Source organism: Rousettus aegyptiacus, unplaced genomic scaffold (assembly GCF_014176215.1).
Source record: "Rousettus aegyptiacus isolate mRouAeg1 unplaced genomic scaffold, mRouAeg1.p scaffold_m13_p_4, whole genome shotgun sequence".
NCBI classification, from domain to species: domain Eukaryota; kingdom Metazoa; phylum Chordata; class Mammalia; order Chiroptera; family Pteropodidae; genus Rousettus; species Rousettus aegyptiacus.
This window is the reverse complement of record NW_023416307.1, coordinates 108,172,836-108,196,284: the sequence shown is the minus strand read 5'-3', so window position 1 is coordinate 108,196,284 and position 23,449 is coordinate 108,172,836. Positions and strand designations below refer to the sequence as shown.

General features: G+C 44.6%; 1 protein-coding gene across 4 annotated transcripts in view; it reads left to right on the top strand.

Moving 5' to 3' along the window:
• The window catches only part of PTPRG (protein tyrosine phosphatase receptor type G), a 630,255-nt gene that overhangs the window by 520,906 nt on the left and 85,900 nt on the right, over positions 1–23,449 (top strand). For all 4 annotated transcript variants that reach the window (XM_036220040.1, XM_036220041.1, XM_016150164.2 and 1 more), the window contains exons 9-12: positions 9,680–9,864; positions 12,823–12,931; positions 18,314–18,363; positions 20,126–20,900. In XM_036220040.1, coding sequence (XP_036075933.1) covers positions 9,680–9,864; positions 12,823–12,931; positions 18,314–18,363; positions 20,126–20,900 — 1,119 coding nt within the window. The remainder of the gene's footprint in view (positions 1–9,679; positions 9,865–12,822; positions 12,932–18,313; positions 18,364–20,125; positions 20,901–23,449) is intronic.

The window sequence follows — 23,449 nt, the reverse complement described above, 5'->3', positions numbered from 1 at the left end:
TGGTCAGGAAATCACAGCATTAAAGTTTAAATGGAGAGAAGGCCCTGGTGTATGTGGAATCCAGCCTTCCACCCACTGTTCAAGCAGCTGTTGTCAAGTGGGACTGGGAAGATACACCAGTCTGAACTTTGTCACCCACTTAGCGCTGAGCCAAGCAATGCTTTTTCTGCACAAAACATGGACAGCTCCCATGATCCTTAGCTCTCAGAGGAAGAGTGATATCATGTTTAAAAAAAAAAAATTTTAAGGAGGTAGGAGAGGTCAGGAATAGCATAATGTGGGAAAGTCTAAACCGCATACTTTGAGGACTAGAGAATTGAATTTTCACTTCTGCCTTCCCAGACACTAGCTGCTGCTGTTGTATTTTGAGCATGTGACCCTGTTACATGCACAGCAGAGACAGCTGACAGGATAAGAAAGTTTCAGACTTCCTCTTTCCCATGGTAATTGCTACCCAGAGCATCTAATACTCAATTGTTGGCTGAGAAATACAATTGCACATCGGGCTTGTTCGTGGAGTGGAGGAATGTCACTGAGTGGTGTAGAAAAAACTCCACAGGTGTATTAGAAAAACTTATAGTTTTCCCTCCTGGATGGGGAAAAAAACCGAGTTGTCCATCTCTTGTGTTTTCCTCCTTTTTTCACACAGAACACTTTACTTCTGACACTTTTGGTCACCAAATATGTGGAGGTTTTCCTCCACCAAGCGATTCTCTGACACCAGCTGGGTGCCCAGCAGTTTAACTGAGTTCTAACAGTATCTTCATGGAGGTAGCTCCAGATCTCACCAGTTAAGGGCTCGGTCCCACAAGACTTCTCCCCTAGTTCAGATGTCAACTGCAAGTAGCAGGTCCTCAGGCTACCTACAACTTCTGTCAGACTTGGCTATGAATCAGAGGTTCCCACAACCCCCTCCTTGGGTTTGATTTATTTGTTAGACTCCCCAAACTCAAGGAAACATGATTACCTGTTCATTAAAGGATATGATAAAGGATACAGATGAATAGCCAGATTGGAAGCTCTCTGAACCCCATACTTTTGGGAGTTTTATGGAGGCTTGGGCACACAGGCATAATCAATTATTAACTCTATTTCCAACCTCTCTCCCCTACTTTGAGAAAGGGGGTCAGGGCTGAAAATTCCAGGCTTCTAATCATGGCTTGGTCTTTCCAGTGACAAGCTGCACCCCAGAAGCTGTTCAAGAGTCACCTGCATAGAAAGATGCTCCTTAGTGCTCTTATCACTTAGGAATTTACAAGGGATTTAGAAGCCCTGTGAAAGGGACAGGAGACAGAGACCAAATATTAGAATAATATAGCCAACAGGTACGTGGAAAGATGCTCAACATCATTAATCATCAGCAAAATGCAAATTAAAACCATAATAAGCTATCACCTCATACCTCTTAGAATGACTGTTACCAAAAGACAGCAAATAACAAGTGTTCGTGAGGTTGTGGAGAAAAGGGAATGCTTGTGCACTGCTGGTGGGAATGTAAATTGGTACAGCCACTGTGGAAAACGGCATGGCAGTTCCTCAAAAAATTAAAAGTGGAACGACCAGGTGATACAGAAATTTCGCTTCTGGGTGTTTATCTGAAGGAAACGAAAACACAGATGCATTCCCATGTTCATTATTTATAATAGCCAAGGTACGGAAACAACCTAAGTGTCCACTGATGGATGAATGGATAAAGAAATTATGGTACATATATATATAATGGCATATTGTTCAGCCATAAACAAAGAAAGAGATCTTGCCCTTTGCAACAACTTGGATGACCTCAAGGCCATCATGCTAAGTGAAATAAGGCAGACAGAGATAGATAAATATTGTATGGTTTTTCTTATATGTGGAATCGTAAAACAAACAAACAAAAAACCTGTAGATACAGAAAACTGATTGATAAGGATCACTTCACATGTGTGTTAATCTCCAGGAGGTCAAGAACCGATGTCCCCTTCTGTTCACTTTTATCGTTAGTTCTTGGTCAGGATCCTGGCACATAGCAGGTGCTCAATAAATATTTAACAATAGCTCCTCCTAATAGCACATGTCCTATACATCAGTCAGCAAGTGCTTAAGCATTTCGTGCATTTACCCAAGACGACACAGCTGGCATGTCCAGAACCGTAATAGTCTGACTCCAGAGTACTAAGTAAGTGAATGAATGACTCTCTTGGATCCTGGTCTCTAAAACAGAAGTAATGATGGAGTCAGCAGCCCCACAGAATTACAGTGAGGATCTGATGGCATAATTTGAGAAACGTGCTAGCTCAGCCCAGAGCCAGGCTCATCAGATGGGACTTGTTACCATTCTTATGTCGGTATAGAATGGCACAGTGTAAAGGCCTTGGAGGTGGTCGCCCTGCACCACCAGATATATTTCCAGCATCCCATGACGGCGTAAGGGACCATGAACTTAGATTGCATTTCCGATGATGGGAAATGGTGACGAGGCACGTCTTAATTTCGAGGGCCTAGAAGGAGTTGAAGGCTGCTGTGGAAATTGCCAGACCCCGCCCTCTCATCTGTCATTGAGAACAGAGAAGATCAAGAAGGAAGAGAAAGAGGGAAGGAAGAGTGTGTGTGTGTGCGCGTGTGTGTGTGTGCGCGCGCGCGCGCATGCACGCGCTCACGAGCATGCAGAGGATTGTTAACCCACCAAAAAATTCACGGAGCCGAGGCTGCGGTAGTGCTGCACAGCGCCTGCATGGGGTGGTTTTCACCTTTTAAGCACTTTGACTAACCCTCCAGACATCTTTATTACTATCTTGCAGGTAGAAAAACACATGTGATGTGTGTGTGTGGAACACACACGACCAGCCCCTGTGCCCTCACCCCCTCCAGTGTAGAATGTGACAGGTGGCGTTCCAGTTCTGGACCCTCCACCCACTCTGTCCTTGGCCCAGCCCAGTGGCTTGGTCTCTCTGGACCCCCGTGTCCTCACTCATCTTTAATGTGGAGAATAATTGAACCCGCTTCTGGGATTCAGTTCTGCATGTGTGAATCATCTGAGAGGAATGCACGGAGCCTCGTCCACGGCATGACCTGGGCAGCTGGCAGCTCCAACAGGATATCACTGGGGTGTTGTAAATCCCCAGAATGCTGAATATGGGGTCTTGCTTTGATCTCCGTCCTGGTTCTGGCACCTTTGCCCACGCAGTTTCCTTTTCATGAGGTCTCAGGGGCTGGGGGAGGTGACACCTCAGAGCGCCAAGATTCCGGGTTTGAAGGCCTGCACGGCCTGCTTTGGGGGATTTCACGTTTACCTAGACCTCTTTGATATAGCCCTTCGGACAGAGAAATCCTTCCCTGAGGCCATTTCTTTGGAAACTTCCCCTAAAGGACTCCATTTTCAAGGATTCTTGAGCTGAGCTGGGGCGATAAAGAAATGACAGGCATTTAAGCTGTCTGAGGCAAGGCTTGTGGCTCTGTTCCACTTGAGTTGCTCCTTCTGCTGTAAGAGGAGATAGCGCTCCCATTCTCTCCCTGCCAGGCAGGTCCCTGGCGGGGGCGGGGGAGCATCCCCTCACCAACCCCCCTCCCACCCTCAGTAGGCAGCAGTTTCATTTCCATTGACAAACATTTCTGCAATTGTGACTAGGTACCAAATTGCTGTGTTTGAGCAGTGCTGTCTCTGACTCCTGACCAATGATTGGCCTGTTGCCTCTGGTGTGAAACTCAGAGGAGGCAGGTGCAGAGGGGGACCTTCAACTCTAAATAGTTCAAGACACCTGGAAGTTACATTGACTTCACACATAACGTATCACGTTAGTTTAACACCGAAAATGGAGAAGACTGTGGTTGGGTGGGGGAACCTACCGTTTGCTTGAGGAACCACTGAGAAAATATCCTTGACATTGATTTAGAGTCAGAGGACCTTGGGTGCTCTGCTAGAAGCCTCTTCATTATTTATCAAAGGCCGGGGTCATAATTAAAGGTGGTTTAAAATGAAGGTAGAAATTCTCAGGGCTGGCACGAGCATCACCCGAGAGGCCTGTGAAAAGCAATCAGACACCAGTGGGAATGTAATCAGGCCCTGAGAAGGGGAAGGCTGATGTCAGGAGCACCTCGCAGGGGATATTTGTTTAGAGAACTGGGTGTGGTGCTTCCTACATGGTTAAAACGCTTCAGTTTTGTGCAGAAGGTTGTGTGAAGAGGACAGGCAGACTCGGTATTTGGCTAACAGTGCAGTTTGCAGTGGGTGTTGGGCACCACCAGTGTGCCTGTGACAATGTTGCTGGTGCTCGTTTAGTCTAATGGAAAACTCACTTGGCTGTGGGTGAAGCCAGCTGGGGAAAGGCAATAGGGAGTGGTAGGAACTGAGGCAAATATGAGCACACACGTTTAGTCTGAAGCTCATTTGCTGCTCTTGGGTAACCACTGCCATGTGTGGGTGCAGGCCCAATTTGAAAATCCAGCTTTATATGTGAAATATACCAATTTGTAGAACACCATATGGGCCCAGAACCTTGTCCCTATAGCTGTATTCTGGTTTAGCCACAGTGCTCTGCTATTCTCGCCCCAGTCATGTGAGGAGAATATTGCTGGGTTCTAGCCACCCATTTTACATACAAGAACTCAAGTGTCTATGTGGGTCTGGCTCCAAAGCCCCCTCTTTGTTTATGCCAGCTTTTCCAAACTGTTCCATAAAATCCCATGGTGCTGCTTTTGTCTGTTTTGTATTTGGAATTTTGAGAGAGGTTTTATTTGAAAGAAGGGTTTCCATCACTGAAAAGAACAGGCAAAACTTCGAAGCACAAGGCACACTAGTGTGCTCTCTGCTTATTTTCACGTTCTTTGAAGGGCATCTGTTCATCTCACCTCCTGCAGCCGCCAAGCATGCTGGGATTTTTGTCCCCACCAGAGACCAAATGCTTTTTCTGATTAGCACATATCCCCTTAGTGAAGGTGTGAGTTAAAGGCCAAGGACAGGCTCCTCACACGAACTTGAGGGTCCTGAAGGTGAGCCCAGGAATGGATTGTGTGGCACGAATTTTATAGAGGGAACCTTATCAGTGGTCCTGACTAAGCAAAATACCTGCTCTCATTCCATCAGTGAAACTTGAGGCCTGGTGCCTGCCTTGGAAGTCTTACAGCTCTGTCAGAGGGACAGAGACATGGACTGGCGAGGAGAACATAGTGATGGGTACTTGGAGGAGGGGAGCAGAGGCCTCGGGAACAGAGGAGACCTCTGCGGAAAGGTGTGTTGTTAAAGCCAGGTTTTAGCAGGCTGGGGTGGAGGCTGCCAGAGATGAGTAAGTGAGGAGAAAGGAAAGCCATAAAGTTGGAAACTTGGAGGGTGATCACATTGTGCGGAACCTGTGGACCAGGAGAATACGGAATTTAGGCCATCTATCAAGCATGCCCTTTGTTAGCCAATATTTATTGAGAGCCCACTCTGCCAGGTTCTGTTTTAGTACCAAGGATAATGTGACAAGCAAGACAGAAAAAGGTGCCAACCTCATGGAGCTTACATTTCTAGTGGGGGAGTTAGATTATTTATTATAGATAGTCAATGAAATCAATAATATAATTCTACACAGCGCTACATGCTCAGATGGATCTCAGCTCTGTGGAGGGGCGGGCCTCTGAGGTGGTGCTGAGGGGCAGTGCTGAGGATATACGTGTAGTTGCTAAACATGTTTCAGATAAGGTTTGGCCTCCCATTACCTTCTAGGCCTGGGATCAGCAAACCACTGTCCCCAGCTCAGCCACCACCACCACTTTTTATACTTCCATAAACTAGGAATGGTTTTTATATTTTAAATAGCTGGAAAAAATCAGAAGCTGTAGAATATTTAATAGCACATGAATATCATATGAAATTGACATGTAGTATCCATGAAGTTTTACTGAAGCATAGCCACACTCATTCGTATATACATCGCCTGAACCTGCCTTTGTGCTTCAAAGGCAGAGTCGATTATTTGTGACAGAGACTAGCTGTATGGCTCACAAAACGAACAGTATTTACAATCTGGTCCTTTATAGGAAAAGTTTGCCAACCCCTGCTCTAGGTTCTCCTAGTCCTCTGCAGGCGCTTCCTCCAGATCTGGCCCAGGCAACCCCTCCCTCTCAAGGAGGTGGTGGTAGGAGATGAGAGTAGAGAGAAATTTCTGTTACACCTGCCGGCCTGTGGCCTGGGTCCGGCTTCTTAGCCTGCAGACCCCTGGCCTGACGCTCTGATGTGCAGTCCGGGGCAGGAGTGCTTCTTCAGAGGCTCCTCAGTTACTGAATTCCTGCCCTGGTGGGTGGTCCTATTACAGAGAGGCCAAACTGCCTTTTTTGTGAGCTTAACAGTATTTTCTAGTTCTTTGAGACAGTTGGATTCTGTACCTTCATTTAAAACAGTGATACCAAGCTTCATTTGTTGACAAGACAATATCTCCATGATGTACTGAGCAAAATACAAAAACAATAAAAAGTTTAATTACCGGGCCACAATGCATCATACTCCATTTACATCGGATGGGGTGTATGTGCTTTTACACGTGTAAGAAGAGATACCTGGATTTTGATACCCCAGAAAGTTAATAATAGTTATATCTGAGTGTTTGAATTTGGGGTGATTTTTTTTAAACTTTCATTTTACTTTTTATGTACTACTTGGGTTTCTTTTTTAAAACATTAACATGAATCATTGTAATCAGCAAAGAAAAACAGCTATTTTAATTTCAAAAAATAAATAAGAATGGTCACATCCGTGTGTGGGCGATAAAATTATTTATGTGGTTCTGATGTAACTCTTAGAGATATATATCCCTCTCCATAGAGCTCACCACTGATTGGAGCAGGGGAGTAGTGATGGCTTGAGAATAAGGGGGATAAATAAGACTATACGGTAGGTGAGAAAAGATGTAGACGTCAGGAAATCTGACGTGGTCATCGTTGTGAGAGATAGGAGCTTCCCAATATAGAGATCTACTTGGTTCGTTATTGGCATTTGGAAAGATGGGAGTGTCCATCTTTTCCTCACTTTACCCCCTGCATGTGGTCTTGAGAAACTGTTAGCCACTTACTTAACTTGGGGTATTTTAAAACGGTACATTAGCGCCACCTAGTGTCCACACTCTGTCATTTTGCCCCCACTACGCCTCTGTGGAAGCCTCCCTTCAGACTCTTTGTTTGATGTCCCTGCTCTGGTGGCATTTGCGAGGCAGGCAGTGCAATGCCTCCCGGGGTTCTTCAGGGCAGTGGGAATGCCTCATTAATTTATCTCTTCCTTCCTGTCTCAGTCACACAAAGCAAATCTCTGACTGCTGCGTGATTTGGCAGTTGAAGAGCAAAAGGAGGCCTCCCTGTCAAAACCAATCTCTTCTCTCCAGCAGCCAGCTCCTTCAAGCAGGGCCCATGCTTCTCCAGCAGGAAAGCCATCCCGCTTTCCAGAGCTGCCTTGTCCTTGGGGATCTTGGGGAGTCTGGCTGAGGTGGGCTCCTGGGAGACACCAGAACCAAGCCGTGGTCCCTGGCTCATCTCCTCCAGGGTCGCTCACCCCTCCTACACTCAGAACCTGAGTGTCGTCCTCACGGGCCCTCTCTTCCTCATGCCGCTCCTTGTCCAGCACATCACCGGGCTTCTCAGTTTGACCTCTAACTGTTCACTCTAGAACCTGCTGTTCTTTTGCACTCCCGCTGGTCTACATGCAACTGACCGTCTGCAGCACTTCCTCACAGGCCTCCCACCGCCCCTCCTGGCTCCTCCGGGTTCTTCTATGCTCAGCTGAAGCTCAAGGGATCTTTGTAAAGCAGACCTGCTTGTGTCATTCTCTGGTTCAGATCTCTTCAGTGGCTTTTGAGTGCTCTTAGGATAAAGACCAGAATTTTCATCTGGGCCTATGAGGACTCCTACTCCAGCTAAACCTGGCACTGCTTGTCTTGCTCCTCATTCTCTGTGCCTTGACCCAGCCTCGCTGGCTTCCTTTCAGGCCTTCTCCCTCCTCTGGTCTCTTGGCCTGCCCTCTCCTTCTCCTGACTTCCATGCACTTAATCTCCACTCTCAGCTCTCAGATGTGCCTTCCTTAAGGGAGTCTTCCCCAGGTCCCATAGCATGAGTCAAATCCTCCTGTAATATGCTTAGAAAATACCCTCTACTTCTCTTCCCTTCCATCTGTCCCATCTGGGCATGTGGTACCAGCTCCATGTGTGTGATTCTTTGGTAAACTCCCACGTCCACGTTTACACCGGTGGTTCTCAACCAGAGGTGATTGCCCCTCCCCGCCCCAAGGGAACATTTGGCATTCTCTAGGGACATTATTGGTTGTTACAGTTGGGAGGATGGGGAATGCTATTTGCATCCAATGGGCGGAGGCCAGGGGTGCTGCTCAACACCCTACAACACACAGGGCAGCCCCCCACGAGGAAAGAACAATCTGCCCCAAGAGGTCAATAGTACCGAGGTTGAGGAACACTACTCCAGACTCTAAGCCTCACGGAGGCAGGAACCACGGCCGCTGGGAAAGAACACGTTTAGAGGCCTAAAATGTCGTTTTTAAAGTCTGACTTGATATTCTCAACCCTTTCACAGACTGATGTAGGACCACCATGTCCCTCTGAACCTGCCAGCTACAAAGAGTGAAAAAGAATTCACCTGACTTTTCCTCATGCTCCACTCAGCATAATTGCACTGGGTCCTGCTGGTCCAGAGAAAAGCATCCCCTCCCCCCTTTTTTTCTTGGTACCTTTGCTTTAGATTTATTTAAAGTCTCATTTTAAATTGCTTTGTTTATGCACTGGTTTGTTTACAATAAAATTCGATCTACAATTTTAGTTCATTCGGATGCCCCACAGTTTCAAATGGCTTGACTTCTACTAAAAACTCATGAAGGAAAAAGGTCATTTGACTACAGTAAACTGAAAGAGGCTAAAGCCTTATAACAATTAAATGCAACTAATAAGGGAAAAAACAGCTATAAACAACTTTTCTTAGACAATTGGAGAAATTTGAATATGGGCTGTGTATCAGACAGTATTATTGAATTAATGTTTTTATTCCTACATATGATAACAGTGTTAAGGTTTTTTTCTCAGCTCAGGCTACTATAACAGACTACCATAGACCGAGTGGCTTATAAACAATAGGAATTTATTTTTCGCAGCCTAGGGGCTGGGGAATCCTAGATAGGGTGCTGGCAGATTTACTGTCTGGTGAGGCCGCACTGATAATGCCGCCTCCTCACTGTGTCCTCACCTGGCAGGAGGGGCTGGGGGGCTCTCTGGAGGCTCTTTTATAAGGACACTAATTCCATTCACAAGAGCCCCACCCTCATGACCTAACTGCCTACCAAAGGCCCCACCTCCAAATACCATGACAGCTGGGATTAGTTTTCAGGATGTGAATTTGGGGGGAACAAAACATTCAGTCTATTGGAATTATGTTGAAGAATGTCCTTATTCTTAGGAGATGTAGGCCAGAGTACTAAGGAGTGAAGTGTCAAGATTTCGGCGACTTACTTATGATGACTTAGCAGGAAAACAATTTGTGTGTGTATATGATGAGAGAGAAAGAACTGATGTGACAAGATGTTAACAGTGGGCAGACTTGGGCAAAGGGCGAAGGGCGTTGCCTGTATTCCTATGTCGACTTTCCGAGGTTGGAATCTTTAAGAACACAGGGCAGACGAATGAATGGGATGTTGTGCCGGGAACCCCCTGAGCTTGGCCATCCGTGTCTTCAGTTTGCAGTTCTCCGCCCATCCACATGAAGGTGCAGCCTCTGAACCAGACGGCACTGCAGGTGTCCTGGAGCCAGCCAGAGACCATCTACCACCCTCCCATCATGAACTACATGATCTCCTACAGCTGGACCAAGAACGAGGATGAGAAGGAGAAGACATTCACTAAGGACAGTGACAAAGACTTGGTAAGACCTTTCTGTTCCTAGTCAGGGCGCCTGCTGCCCACGCACTTGAGAGGGGTTCCTGCAGGTCTCTCCCCCAGGCACTGCAGGCCAGCCTCCGCTGTCATTCCAGCCTTAATGCTGCCTCTACGCTGCCTCCCGAGGGCAGGCACTGCCGCCGGCTCTGCTACCGCTGTGAGCTGTGGCCGGTGCCTGCCGGTGCCCCGTCCCACCCTCACACTGACCAGCCACCACCACCGAGAAAAGCTAGTTAATGTCTTTAAAATCGGGCCCTTTATAACTGACTCCTCCTTTCTCTCCTGAAAACAGAACGCTTTTGTTAAGCCCTTTTCATCTGATAGGGTTATCGTAAGTAACGAATGTCGCATCTAGGTGCAGCCGGTCCTGGCCCGGGGTAAGCACTACGTAGGTACCAGTTATTATCATTACCGTGGTGCCCCCTCCTCTTCCACTTCTGTCGCCACCACCACGCAGCTGTCCGTGGTGCCCACCCCTCCCCTTGTCACATTTGATCTGCCTCAGACTTTCCTACCTGCTGAATCACTCTGACCCTGTAATTTTTAACCACTGTGCCCAGACACTAAAAATATCTGACCTCACTTTGAGCTACACATGCCCAATTCCACGCCTCATCTTAAAATTTGCATAAATGTTGAGTGGCTGACACCCAACAAAGCCCTTCAGAACAGATGTTCCTAGATGCCATCTTCCTCCCCTGTAAAAGCAAACTCTCCAACAGCACTAGTCTTTAAGTCTTTGCATAGAAACTCAAAGTGACACATTTGGGTTTGAAAGCCTTTGCTTTTATTGTTAATCAAAGGAAGGCTTTGGAATAATGAAATCCGTAATTGTATATGCACATAAAAATGCAGTCGCACAGAGTGGGATTCTTAATGACTGTTATCACTTTTTTTTTCTCCCAATACAGAGTCCCCGGAGCCCATTCAATCAGTTATAGAATAATGCTTTTCGTATTCCTTCAGATGAAGATTCTTTTCCTTCATTTCCATTTATATTTTCAATTTCCCCATTAGACATTGTTATCTGGGTCACATTAGGGAATGATGAGCTTCATGAAATCAGAGAGGGATCTGTTGAAAGTTACCCAAGGTTATGATGTATTTTAACCTTTCTCTCGTCAGTAAGGAAGTCCATAAGGGATTTTTCTCTTTCTGAGTAAAGATGGCTTGCATTAATCAGCAGAAACTATGTAGGCGCTTAAGCGGTTTCTTGTTCTAAGTGGAAAATAATTAAACATGCAAAGATGAATAGATACCGGCTTGGAGTGAATTCTCATAAATCCCTCATAGATGGAGCGGAGATGTTGCTCTGAACAGAAGATGGGGTCAGAGGTTTAGAGAATGAGGCATAAATTAGTTTCAGAGAAAGAGAGAGATGTGGAGAAAAACATGCTTTGACAGCAAGTTCTTTTTTTGTAAGAATTTCTGGAGGTGGTTAGTTTCTTTTGGGACATACAAAATTAATTTTCTTAATTCCTCGGGAAGTCAAGTGTGCTGACTTAGTGGCAACAAAGTAGTTCTCTAACTGATGGTGACTGTGGCCCAGAAACCTAGAAGTAACGCTTAACATTGGCGTGGCATTTTCCAGTTTACATAAATGTCTCTCCCGTTGGGGCAGGTGTTACTCCTACCTTCTCTGAAAGAGATAAGCGAGGCTTAAAGCTGAGTGACATGACCCCAACCTACCGCCCTCTCCAGGGAGCGGTTTTCTAGGCAGTGGCAGCAGGTGTGTCCTGTCAGAGACTCTCAGTAGCTGCACTGGGGGAACCCGGTCATCGGTAAGGTCCCAAAACTGCTTTTTATATTTGGTCCAGAATACACGTTACACTGACAAGACGTTTCTTCCCTTAGGGTGATCTTTCAAGTCAGTCGCTTTTGTTTGTTTCTTCACGAAGCAAGCTGTCTGCTTTTTAGGTAGTTTGTTTTCATTTTTAAAGGCACTTGGAATAAAGTTTTAAGGAATGGGGACCTGGATTTGGCAGATGTCGAATAACTAGAAATTGGCAAACTTTTTCTAGAAAGGGCTAGATAGTAAAGATTTTATAGGCTTTGTGAGACTTATGGTTGCTGTGGCAACAACTCAAGCCTGCCACTGTAGGGAGAAAGCTGTTACAGATGACGTGTGAATGAATGGGCATAGCTCTGTGCCAATAAAGCTTTATTTACAGAAATGGACAGGGAGCCAGATTTGGCCTGTGAACTTGGAGCTGTGACAGACTGACGGCAGACAGTCTGTGAACAGGATTTGCCTGACCTGTGTTGCCTAGATTTCATAAGAACCCTGCAAGGTAGCTATTTCTCTCCCTACTTTATAGTTGAAGGTAGCATGGGCCAAAGACATTGAGCAATTGGCTCAGAATCACAGCTGATGAGTGGAGTGACAAAGCTAGATCTTACGTCATCTGACCTCCAGCCAGGTGTCCTTCCTAGGGTTATTCCTCATATTATCAGTGGTTTAGATACAGCGAGGCCTTTAAACTGCAAAGAAACAGACATGAAGAGATTTTGTTGCTGGTGTTCTAAATGCTGCATGACTGGAAATTCAGTGCATTTGATAATTCTAGTTATCCATCTAGGGTAAATAATTACATGTTATAAGATACGAAAGTAGTTATAAAAGAAGTCCAAACCTTGTAAGTATAAAGAGGGCTGAAGACACAGTCCAAGTCATAGTCAAGAATGTAAGTCAGGACTGACCGTTGTATCTCTTATCCTGCATTTCACTGTTGAAAGCTGATTCCCAAGCAAGGTTATTTCTGACTACTCTTTCCTTTCAAAGTGAGCCTCAGATCAGCCGGGAAACATCATATCTGTCAGGCTATGCCGTGGCACCCAGAAACCTAAAATTAAAAACTGAACATTACTTTAGGTTTGGCTTTAGAAGGTGAGCATGTACAAGCCTTCATTCAGACCAACCCACTGCTTTTTCCTTATTCTGCAGAAAGCCACTATTAGCCATGTCTCACCTGACAGCCTTTACCTGTTCCGTGTCCAGGCCGTGTGTCGGAATGACATGCGCAGTGACTTCAGCCAGACGATGCTCTTTCAAGGTAAGACCATTTCCCTTCTCGTCTGGCCTGGAATGCCCCTGAGCCTCTCCTTCTTCATGCTTTGCCTTTTTCCTGTTGAGGTGCTTGGACAAAAGAAAACAAGCCTGGTCTAAGAATCAGTGTGGGGCTTTGAATCGCACCTGAAAAGCCTCAGGAATTTAGGCCTGTCTTTTAGGTTAGGGGTTTCATAGGGCACAAGAGGGGAAGAAGAGCAAAGTGTTGATTTGATTATTGTTGTTTTCCAACCGTGGGGAACCAAATATTTGTCTAATGCCGTACCAGATCACAAAGTCACCTCCTAGTCATGTTGTGGAATATCCTCTTGGATTTCTAGCATGATTCAAAACTGGAGCTCAAACAGATACATACATTTCACCCTCCCAGCTCACAGCCACACAAACAGGCTCCTGCTTGCAGGATCCTCAAGCTTCTTGAGAAATAAGTAAATATTCCTGCGGACTTGGGGACTAACAGAAAGTGCTAGGGCCAGGACCAGGGTAAGGCAAGGGAGGCATTTCTCTTGGTGTAAAATTCAAAGGGGGTACCACAAAACTTAGGAATTGAGATCCATTAATATCTCAATGGAATATTTTTAAGAGCAAAATCAATTCAAAAAAATTTGTGAAAAATATCAGCATTCTTAAAAAGACAGGATCCTCTTTGTCTTACTCATCCTAACCCAATCCCAGTCCCAGTTCCAATAAAAATTTATTTACAAAACCAGGCCACCGGCTTGAGGGCCACTGTTGAGGACTCAGTTTTTTGATCTGCACCGTGTCCAGCATGGAGGGCGGGACCAAGGCATCTGCCAGTCTGCCTTCCTCCCTAGCGACGTCCTCTTCTTTTTGGGTCTTCAGTTTCAGAGAAAACTACACACCAAGCCAGTGGTTCTTAACCTTTTTGAGTCATGCATCTGATGAGGGCTTTTCCCTAGAAAATGCCAAAATCATGCATACTGTTTCAGGAGCTCTATAAAGCCTGTGGGCCATGGGCCAACAACAGCAACAGCTTCTGGAAGCCTATAAGAAATGCATGTTCATAGGCCTCTCCCAGATCAGAATCTTTGAGGGTGGGACCCAGGAATCTGAGTTTTAACTGGATGGCCCAGGTGACTGGCATGCACCTTAAAGACTGAGAAGTCATGGTTTAGAGCTGGGGCCCTGGAATGAGGGTCCAAGTTTGAGTCCCGGCTGCCCTTAGTATTTCTGCAACTCTGTGAATGTTTACTTTTTCAGTCTGCAGTTTCATAGACCAAAATGTTGTTGTGTTAATACCAACCTCACAGGCTCCTTATAGAATGACGTGGGATGATGCATGTTAAATAATTCGCATATTGTCTGGTACCGACTATAAATATCCCCTTACTATTTAGGTTTGAAATAAAAAAAATAATAAATAATAAATAATGAAGCCCGAGTAAAAAGACCTCCAACCTAGATTTCCTCCAAGGATCCCTTCTGGCTTTACAATTTTCCATTTAGTATTTAAATATTCTTTCTAATGGTCACATTATCTCATCCTTCCATTTAAACTAATTGAAATTAGCATGGATGTGTTTTTTTCACAAATAAGTCACATTTGCTCTGTCCACCTCTACCCCGAACATAATGGCCCCTTTTCCTGTGTTGAAGAGGGAGCATGGGCCGAGGCCAGACCTGTATCGGCCCAGGGGAGAGAGAGCAGGAGGCCGGAGTTGGCATTCGTTGAGGCTAGGGCTCTGGAACTTTGGACACATAAATCATAATTAGGCCTCCCATGTGCTCCAACCAAGAGCCTGGAATCAGCACAGCTACCTTTCTTGGTTAATAGGCTCCCTGGGCTTGCTGGCTTCAGCATGGACTTTGAAAAATTAAATGTTTGCAATGTAATGTAATTCAAAAAGGCCTTGCCAGCTGTAAATTCTAAGCACAGAATATTTTAAAATGTCCAATCTCAATGACTTGTTGAAAATGGCCAGTATCCCCTTTTCCACAGACTTTCTTTGTTCAGGAGTGGATGTGAGTTTGCTCACTTTATATAGCAGCGTTTGTCCCCATATGTTGACAAAGGGGCATGGACCCTTCACTGCTCCCCACGATGGCTTTAGCATCTTCCTTGCAGCATCCAGTGGGCAGTGTAAAAACTAAATCTCAATCAAGGTAAGCTAACTTACCTTTTCAGATGAGCCCAGTAGGAATTTATGAGCAGTTGAGGCCATTGTATAAAATTGATCAGCTATTAGGCCTTAAGTTTTAAAAGGGAAAGGGGAAAAGCTTAGAGAATATCACAGACACCTTGTTTGGAATAATTAGGCTTCCTAGTGATAAAGTTTACATCTTCTTTGAGGAAGCCACGTGGAAAATTACCTTATCAAAGCAAATATACCGATATTTATGTTCTATATAACGTAAATAACGTAACAATAAATATTATATTTACCTCACTACAATAAACATAATAACAATAATGATGACAAACAGTATCTATAGGATGGGTTACAGTAACAGAGCACCTGCCCATAAACTATTTCATCTGACCTCGTGGCAGCTTGGTTATTTTAGAGATAGGGAAATGGTGTCCAGGGCAGGCAAGTACCTTGTGAAAAATCACTTGGCCACTAAGCAGAGTCCAGATTTCTTATTCTGAAGCTCAATCATTCATACACAGCAACAGATCACCCCTAAAGAGTAAATATTACCCAAATATTACCCAATCTTCAACAGAGGGATTAAATACTAACTACCATGTCTTCAAAGCCTTTTTGCAACTCTCAACAGTCAATGGAAAATTGGGATTCTTGAACTTTTTCTTTGAGTTACACACCTGTTAGACAGCCTGGCAAAGCCGATGACGGATCCTCCCAAAATGGTTTAAAATAAAAAAGTGAAATATATAGGAAAGGAAACCAATTATATTTGAAAGCAGTTGTCAAAATATTTTAAACAAACAAATTTGTAATTAGTAACATATGCACTTTTTTATTAAAGCATCAAAGGACAAGTGATGGGTTGGTTAGCTACTATGATTTCTTTGCAGTGAGGAACAGAAATGATATTCAAAATAGCTACAACTGTAAAGCAGTATGGAGATAACTGATTTCGATCAGAGACAAAGTCCAAGGTCCTATTGAAGCAGCTGAGATTCGTTGCTTGTGTTCCTAGTGGAAGAAAGGGCTACATCTCAGTGAGAGCTTGGTGACAGTGCAGTTGTCATCTTTTCCCTGTCCCAGAATTCCATCAGGCCCGTGGACCCAGGTTTAGCACTCCTGTTCTGAAAGGTCTTGTAGAAAATTCCTAGTCACCACACAGCCCGGACTGACCCCGCTGGAAATTGTTCAAGATTAATGAAAAACGGGACTGCCGATGGAGTGGCTGTTTAATCTGTTGGCCTTAATCAGAGCCCTTTGTAAAGGGCAGGTAAAGCAGGTCTCCTGGGAGCCTTTTTTCCTGTCTTAACAAAGGGAGGTGTGTATACTTATCTGAGGCAGTGCAGCATCGATCCTGCAGCAACTACATGATGGTGGGAGGTTGTTTTTAGTCCCAGGCAAGAGCCATTTGCTTCCTAGGCTGCCTTATTTGAGCTGGTTGTATTGACTTCTGGATTGGTCTGTTCTCCACATTCTTCTCTTTGCACATTTCATTTTCCAGTTATGCAAAATGAATATATGGTTAGGTCAGAGGTTGTAAACTCGGGTGTCCCTGAGGCCAGGTAGGGAACATGTACAAATAAGGGGAGATGGCCACTAAACCCCACCCAAATGTTGCCAGATTTTATGATTTTTTTTTTTTTCAGGATAAGCAGGGAATTGTTTTTTTTTTTTTTTAGCTGAAAGGTACTGTTTATGTTTACTAAACTACTGTCTACAATAACAGCAAATTAAGTTTTTTAAAATCGCTTACAGGCCAAACAAAAATTATGTCGGTCACTTGCCACTTCTGGTTTAGATAAAAACAACAGAAGGTACAAATGTTATTTATTTTGGTAGTTAGCATTTTTTGCTAATTTTTTATGTATATTTTCATATTATAGAAATAAACTTTTAGTTTATACAGCACTTACTTTTTGAAATAATGACAGAAAAGCAATTCGATGTGTGTGTGTGTGTATATATATTTTAATTATACTGTTTAGCATTATTCACAATAGCAAAACGGAAGAAACAACCTAAACGGGTAAACAAAATGTAGTATAAATACAATAGACTATTATTCAGCCTTAAAAAGGAAGGGAATTCTGAAACGTGCTGCACCACAGATGAACCTTGAGGACATTTTGCTAAGTGAAATAAGCTGGTTACAAAAATACAACTATGTATGATTCCAGTTATACGAGATACCTAGAGCAGTCAAACTTCCGGAAACGGAAAGTAGAATGGTGTTGCCAGGGCCTGAGGACAGGGGAGATGGGCAGTCGTTGATTATCGGGGACAGAGGAAAAAAGTTCTAGAGCTCCAAGCACAACAATGTGAATGTACTTCACACTACTGGGCTGTATACTTAAAAGTGGTTAAAATGGTAAGTTTTCTGTTAGATGCATTTTACCAGAATTAAACATTTTTAAAAGTCATATTGTTTAATAATAATAACACATGGGTGAGCAGAAACTGCAGGAAGGAATGAACACCAGAAGGAGTAATGTGTGGTTAATAAATAAAAGAATTTGACCATTTAAAGTAACGATGGGTTCTAAAACTTAAGTAGAAATAAAATATATGATAATACACAAAAAGTGAGGCAGACAAGTAGAGTTATATAAATAACTGTACAGTTCTTAAATTTTTAGGAAGTGTTTGAAAGTACTAATTAATTTAAGGCAAACTGTCATAAGCTTAGGATGCATATTATAATCAGTGAAAGGATCATATAAGAAGTTACAACCAAAAAGGTAATAGAGAGGAACAGTGAAATTATATGACGTCATTTAGGTGAAATTCAAAAATAGAACTCCGACAAAGGTCAGAATGGTGGTTCTCTTTGGGAAAGGGAGGGTGGGTGTTGAGTGAACGGGGACACCGGGATGCTAGAGGGTGTCTCTGTCTGAATACGGGTGGTACTTACACAGCTTTTTACAGAGGTAGAAATTAGTTGGACTATATACACTTAAGATTTGTGCATTTGATTGCATGTTTTTTCCTCGGTAAAGAAGAGAACAGTAACAAATCTAAAAAAATTTTTAATAGCTTAAGACAAGATTCAGCATACTATGGCCCACAGGCAAAATCTAGCCCTATGCATCTTTTTTAATGACTCACAATCTAAGAAGAGTTCTACATCCTTAAGTGGTTAGAAAAAATCTAAAGAGAACTATTTCATGACATGAAAATTATATGTAATTCATATTTATGCCTGTAAGTAAATAATAATAAATCCATATTGTTTACAATGTACTTTCTTTGTTTCTTAGCTAATACCACTCGAATATTCCAAGGGACCAGAATTGTTAAAACAGGAGTGGTAAGTACAGAATGGTAATTGCTTTGTCATGGCTCGTTGTTAATTTGCATGCAGTTAAAACGATCACCACGAGGTGGCAGTATGATGTTGTTAAACTGCTTGATATGAAGAGCTAAAAATACAGAAAAAATTACATTATTGACTCTTATAATTCAGTACGTTATGGAAAACAGGCTGTGCAACAGAGTTAAAGCAGTGGTATTATACAGTAAGGTAAAAGTTCACCAGATTTTTAATTATTATCTGTAGGATCATAGGTTGTAGCAGTGCAAAAGTTCTGCTCCAAGCCTTTTGTTGGACATATGCTAAAATTCAGAGGTTGTCATTTACCCAGAGTTACATAGATTTGCAAATTTCTGGAGCCTCAATTACTATCTAACTTTTCCCATTTCTAATGCAATCATCATAATATTAATCACATTGTTGGTAATAACAATAATAGCCTAAAATTTACTAAGCATTTCCTGGGCTATGAGCACAGATTACTTTATTAATTTGTTTACTCCTCACAGCATCTCACAATATTAGTGTTACTATTATTTCCCTTTTATGGCTGAGGAAACCGAGGCTCAGCGAGGTAACGGACCATGCCCAGTATCACCCAAGTGAGGGACTGCCAACTCAGGCCCAGGCCATCTGGCTCCATTGACTCGAGCGCTTTATCTTCGGTGGCGTCTGGCATTTCATTAACTAACTTCACAACTCAACATTTGCTAACTTGAGCATCCTTAAGCTATCGAGTGTTCAAACTAAACCTTGGTAATAAAGTTATGGCATCTGAGGTGTTCTGGCTTTATTATATAAATGTGAGATAGAATCTGGCTTTTCTACACCAGATTATAAGAACTAAAATTAAACTCATAACTCAGAGCAACACTCATTATTTTCCTAAGATACTGTGCATGAGTATAGTCCCACAGTTGTGCCCCAATTTAGTATGTAGGGAAAACGAGCTGAAGTTTAGACACAGGCAGCCCTTCCTGTGCTCCACAACATCTCTGTGTCTTGGTTTCCTCATCTGGAAAACTGGGTGATGATCATGTGTGCCTCCAGGGTAGCCTGGGAAGCCCCAGCACATGGTGGCGACTGTTAAGTGGAACTCTGATGTTTGTCATGTACGTGGGCAAAGATAAACCCAGAGACTCTGAAGGGCACAGCAGCTGTACAGTGCACCAGGTAGAGACACAAGACTGTAAACCTGCAGTGTAGACTGCGGCTCCTGTCCCTGACCCGGCACGGCAGACATGGGCAGGCTGCTTTCCCTCTCTGTCCATCCACTTCCTCATTGTCAGATGGTGGAACCAGGTCCCGGAGGGCCTCTCTGGACCTAAGAGCTGTGTGTCCTCCACAAGCAGCAGTGATATCTTAAAAAGTTCCTGCCTCGTCCAGGGTCACCCAGGAACAGTTGACCATCTGATGTTGCCAAGTTATTATTCATCTCATATTTTTCTTTCAGCCAACTTTAATGCTACTCACTCTTTTTTTGACATTTAGCCTCCTCCTGAGCAATAGCAATGAAAAGTTGGGTTTGATATGCTAGTTAAAAGTAATTTTAAAAACATTATGACCAGAGAGGGTTGTGCACGGATCTCCTATTGTCAGCTTTGACATCATGCTTTGGAAGACTCCGTGAGTAAAATGAAAAGGTAGCAAAACTCTTTGAGGGTCATAACCAGGGCTCATTCCCTGTCGGAATTACTGACACTTCTCTGCTTTCTTTCCCTTTGTCTCTTCCCCCAACCTCTTGGGTGACCCTTTCAAGCCTACAGCCTCCCCTGCCTCTTCGGCGGACATGGCCCCCATCAGCTCGGGGTCTTCGACCTGGACATCCTCTGGCATCCCCTTCTCATTTGTTTCCATGGCGACTGGCATGGGCCCGTCCTCCAGCGGCAGCCAGGCAACAGTGGCCTCGGTGGTCACCAGCACGCTCCTGGCTGGCCTGGGATTCAGCGGCGGCGGCATCTCTTCCTTCCCTAGCACCGTGTGGCCCACGCGCCTCCCCACAGCCGCTTCGGCCAGCAAGCAGGCCGGGAGGCCGGTCCTGGCCACCACAGAGGCCGTGGCCTCTCCGGGACCAGACGGCGATTCAGGACCGACTAAGGACAGCGAGGGCACAGAGGAAGGAGAAAAGGATGAGAAAAGTGAGAGTGAGGATGGGGAGCGGGAGCATGAGGAGGAGGGGGAGAAGGACTCCGAGAAGAAAGAGAAGAGTGGGGTGGCCCACGCGGCCCAGGAGCAGAGCCAGACGGAGCCCACCCCCGCGCCCTCATCTCTCAGTGGAACTGCCCAGCCGGGGGCGCATCAGACTATACCCCTGCGAGACCACGCTGTCGCCCCCACTGACCGGTCTGCCGACACAAGGGATGCCGACCATGGCCTGGACTCCAATTCGGTCACCTCCACCCAAGTGCCCCCCACAGTCACAGAGGAACGCTATGAAGGGAGTGATCCCAAGAGTCCTGAAATGCCATCAAAAAAGCCTATGTCCCGAGGGGACCGATTTTCTGAGGATAGCAAATTTATCACTGTTAATCCAGGTAAGTTTCCCTTCCTCATTCGAGGCTCCATGCTGCTGTGAATAGTCTTTTCCTTTAAAAAATAATTGGGGTAGGGTATAAAGATCCAGAAAGTACTCAACATTGCTGGAGTGGTGTGTGTCCCTAGCATGAAAGATTTGTGTGTGTGTGTGGATACGGGCCTCTCTGTATATATTATTCCAATAAGAATAACCTACTTTGGTATTACTGCTGGAATAGTGTTGCCTTTATGTTTATATTGTTTCCTGCTAAAATCTACTTTTCTCAGAATAACTCTAAGGACTTCAACCACACAGTGAAGTAAGTGAATGAGGAAGACATCAGTCTTTAGAAATGTATTCATTAAGATTTAATTCCTTATTCATTTATTCAACACCTGTATTTATAGACTGCCTGTTTGGTGCCGGGCACTGGGCTGGGTGCTAGCCCAGGCGAGTGTGGCCCCTGCCTTTTGAAGCTCACAGTGTGAAGAAGAAGACAGAGATGATGGCAGCTAGGTAGAGCACACGCCTGGAAGTTAGGGAGCAGGAATGTTCGAAAGCAAGCAAGCAAGTTAGCTGGCAAGCCAGGAAACGAGTTAATTAAACTGGAGATTGTGACGCAGTAATAGAGGAAACAAACAGGGCGCTGCCAAAGAGAGCAGTGAGGAGGGCAGGGACCCACCTAAGAAATGCCACTCGGGGGAGGCAATGTTTACAGCAAAACCTGAAGAATGAGAGGCTTCGTCGTGGGGAGAGTTGGCATTAGCACACTGTCCCAACCTAAGAAGTAGGGCTCTCTATCTCAGAGCCCCATTCGCTGTGTGAATTACCCAGTTTGTAGATGGCGAGACCAGATCAGGGCTGGTCAGGCCTCTGCTGTGAGGCCGTGATCCCCATCACCCTGACCGGTGGCAATTTTGTTGCTCTGTCATGTGCTCAAATGTTATTGATCCATCCTGATAGATTCTACAAGGAAGCCTTGAGCATTGAGGGTTGTTATTGTTGTGAGGGGTTTTCTTAATAAGTAATTCTTCCTTTTGCCAGACTACAAGATGTTTAGCAACAATTTTTTTTTGCATCTAAGCTGTTGTGGAGTTATAAGAGTGCAAAAAAAAAAAAAAAGCAACTGGTAAATATTTATTTGCTTTTGCACTTGTAAACATTAAAATTCATCTAAAGCTGAGATCTCGTATGTTAAGATACAACTTAGAATAAATTTTCATGTTTTCAATTACTTTCCTCCTTAAAGCTGGTGTGGACTCATTTTTTTGAAGTGTGGGCCTCTTATGGGTGTTGCTCAGTTTGTCCTGGTTTTAGGGAAAGTTGCAGAGTAGCCTTCTGAAGAATTGAGTGAAGGAAATATCAGGCCATTTGTGAAGTTGTTTGAAGCTAGTCCTCTCTAAGAATTGCTATGGAAAAAGTTGGATCTTACATTTGAAGATACTAAAGAAATATTTATGGAGTACCCACTGTGTACCAAGTACTGAACTAGACCATTGGACTAGAACATAGGCCTCTGTGCTCTTGGGGCTTAGGTGAGGAGCTTGAGAATATATTAAGAATAAACAGATGCATAACTTCAAATAGTGATAACTGTTAGAGTTGGGGAGAAGGACAGTGTAGCATCGAGTGGTCAAAGAATGACTTTTAAGCAGAGACCCAAGTGGCGAGAAGAGGCTAGCCATGCAGAGGTGCATGGAAAGGCCTTCTAGATTGTGAGGACAGCGGATCTGGACACCTTGAAGTGAGGATTAACATGGGTCAGTGTGTGTGGGCTGCGGAGTCAGGAGGACGACTGTGAGATGAGTCCAGAGACAGGCAGCGCTCTCCGGTCAGAAAGGGGCTCGCCTGCCGTGCCGAGGGGTCATTTATGACTGCAGTGGGAAACCAGTGTGGATTTCAGCAGGAGACTTGGTCATCTGATTAACTTGTTTGAAAGATCACTCAGGCTTCTGTGTGGGAATTGAACAGGGGAGGCAAGAGTGGACGCAGGAAGCCCAGTCAAGAGGTGATGGGCGATGGTGGCTTGGCCAGTGAGTTTTCCCCAAACACAAGTGGTGGACCTGGAATTGATGTTTGAGCTCGTGTGGCTCAGCCTCTGCACTCAGGGCTCTGGCAAAGCAGTATTCCCAGGCAGCTCCTCTCAAACACTGCTTTGCCCACAGTCCAAAGAAAGACGACTGTTAAGAACTTGGGTTGGGAGTGTTTGCACCTTGAGAGAATGGAGAGGACTGGGGACCACCTGGGCCATGTTCCGGGTAAGTGGAGGTGAGTCACCGCCACTGGAGTCAAACTCCAGATTCCAGGGAAAGGAGAGAAGAAACAGATGGCAGACCTTGGGGATTCCCATCTCCAGACATGGGGTGTGTGGATCTCTCCAGCTTAAACCGTCAGGCATCCGAGTGTCTGCGATCTTGACAGGGTAGCGTTTAGAGTCACATCACCCCGGTGTACGCTGCTCCTTCTCTCAGGGTCCTGAGGCCAGTCTTTCCTCAGTGTCCTCTGTAGATCGGGGGTAATGATAGGCCTTGGTGCACAAGGAAGTTCAGAAAAATGGAGTCACCTTGC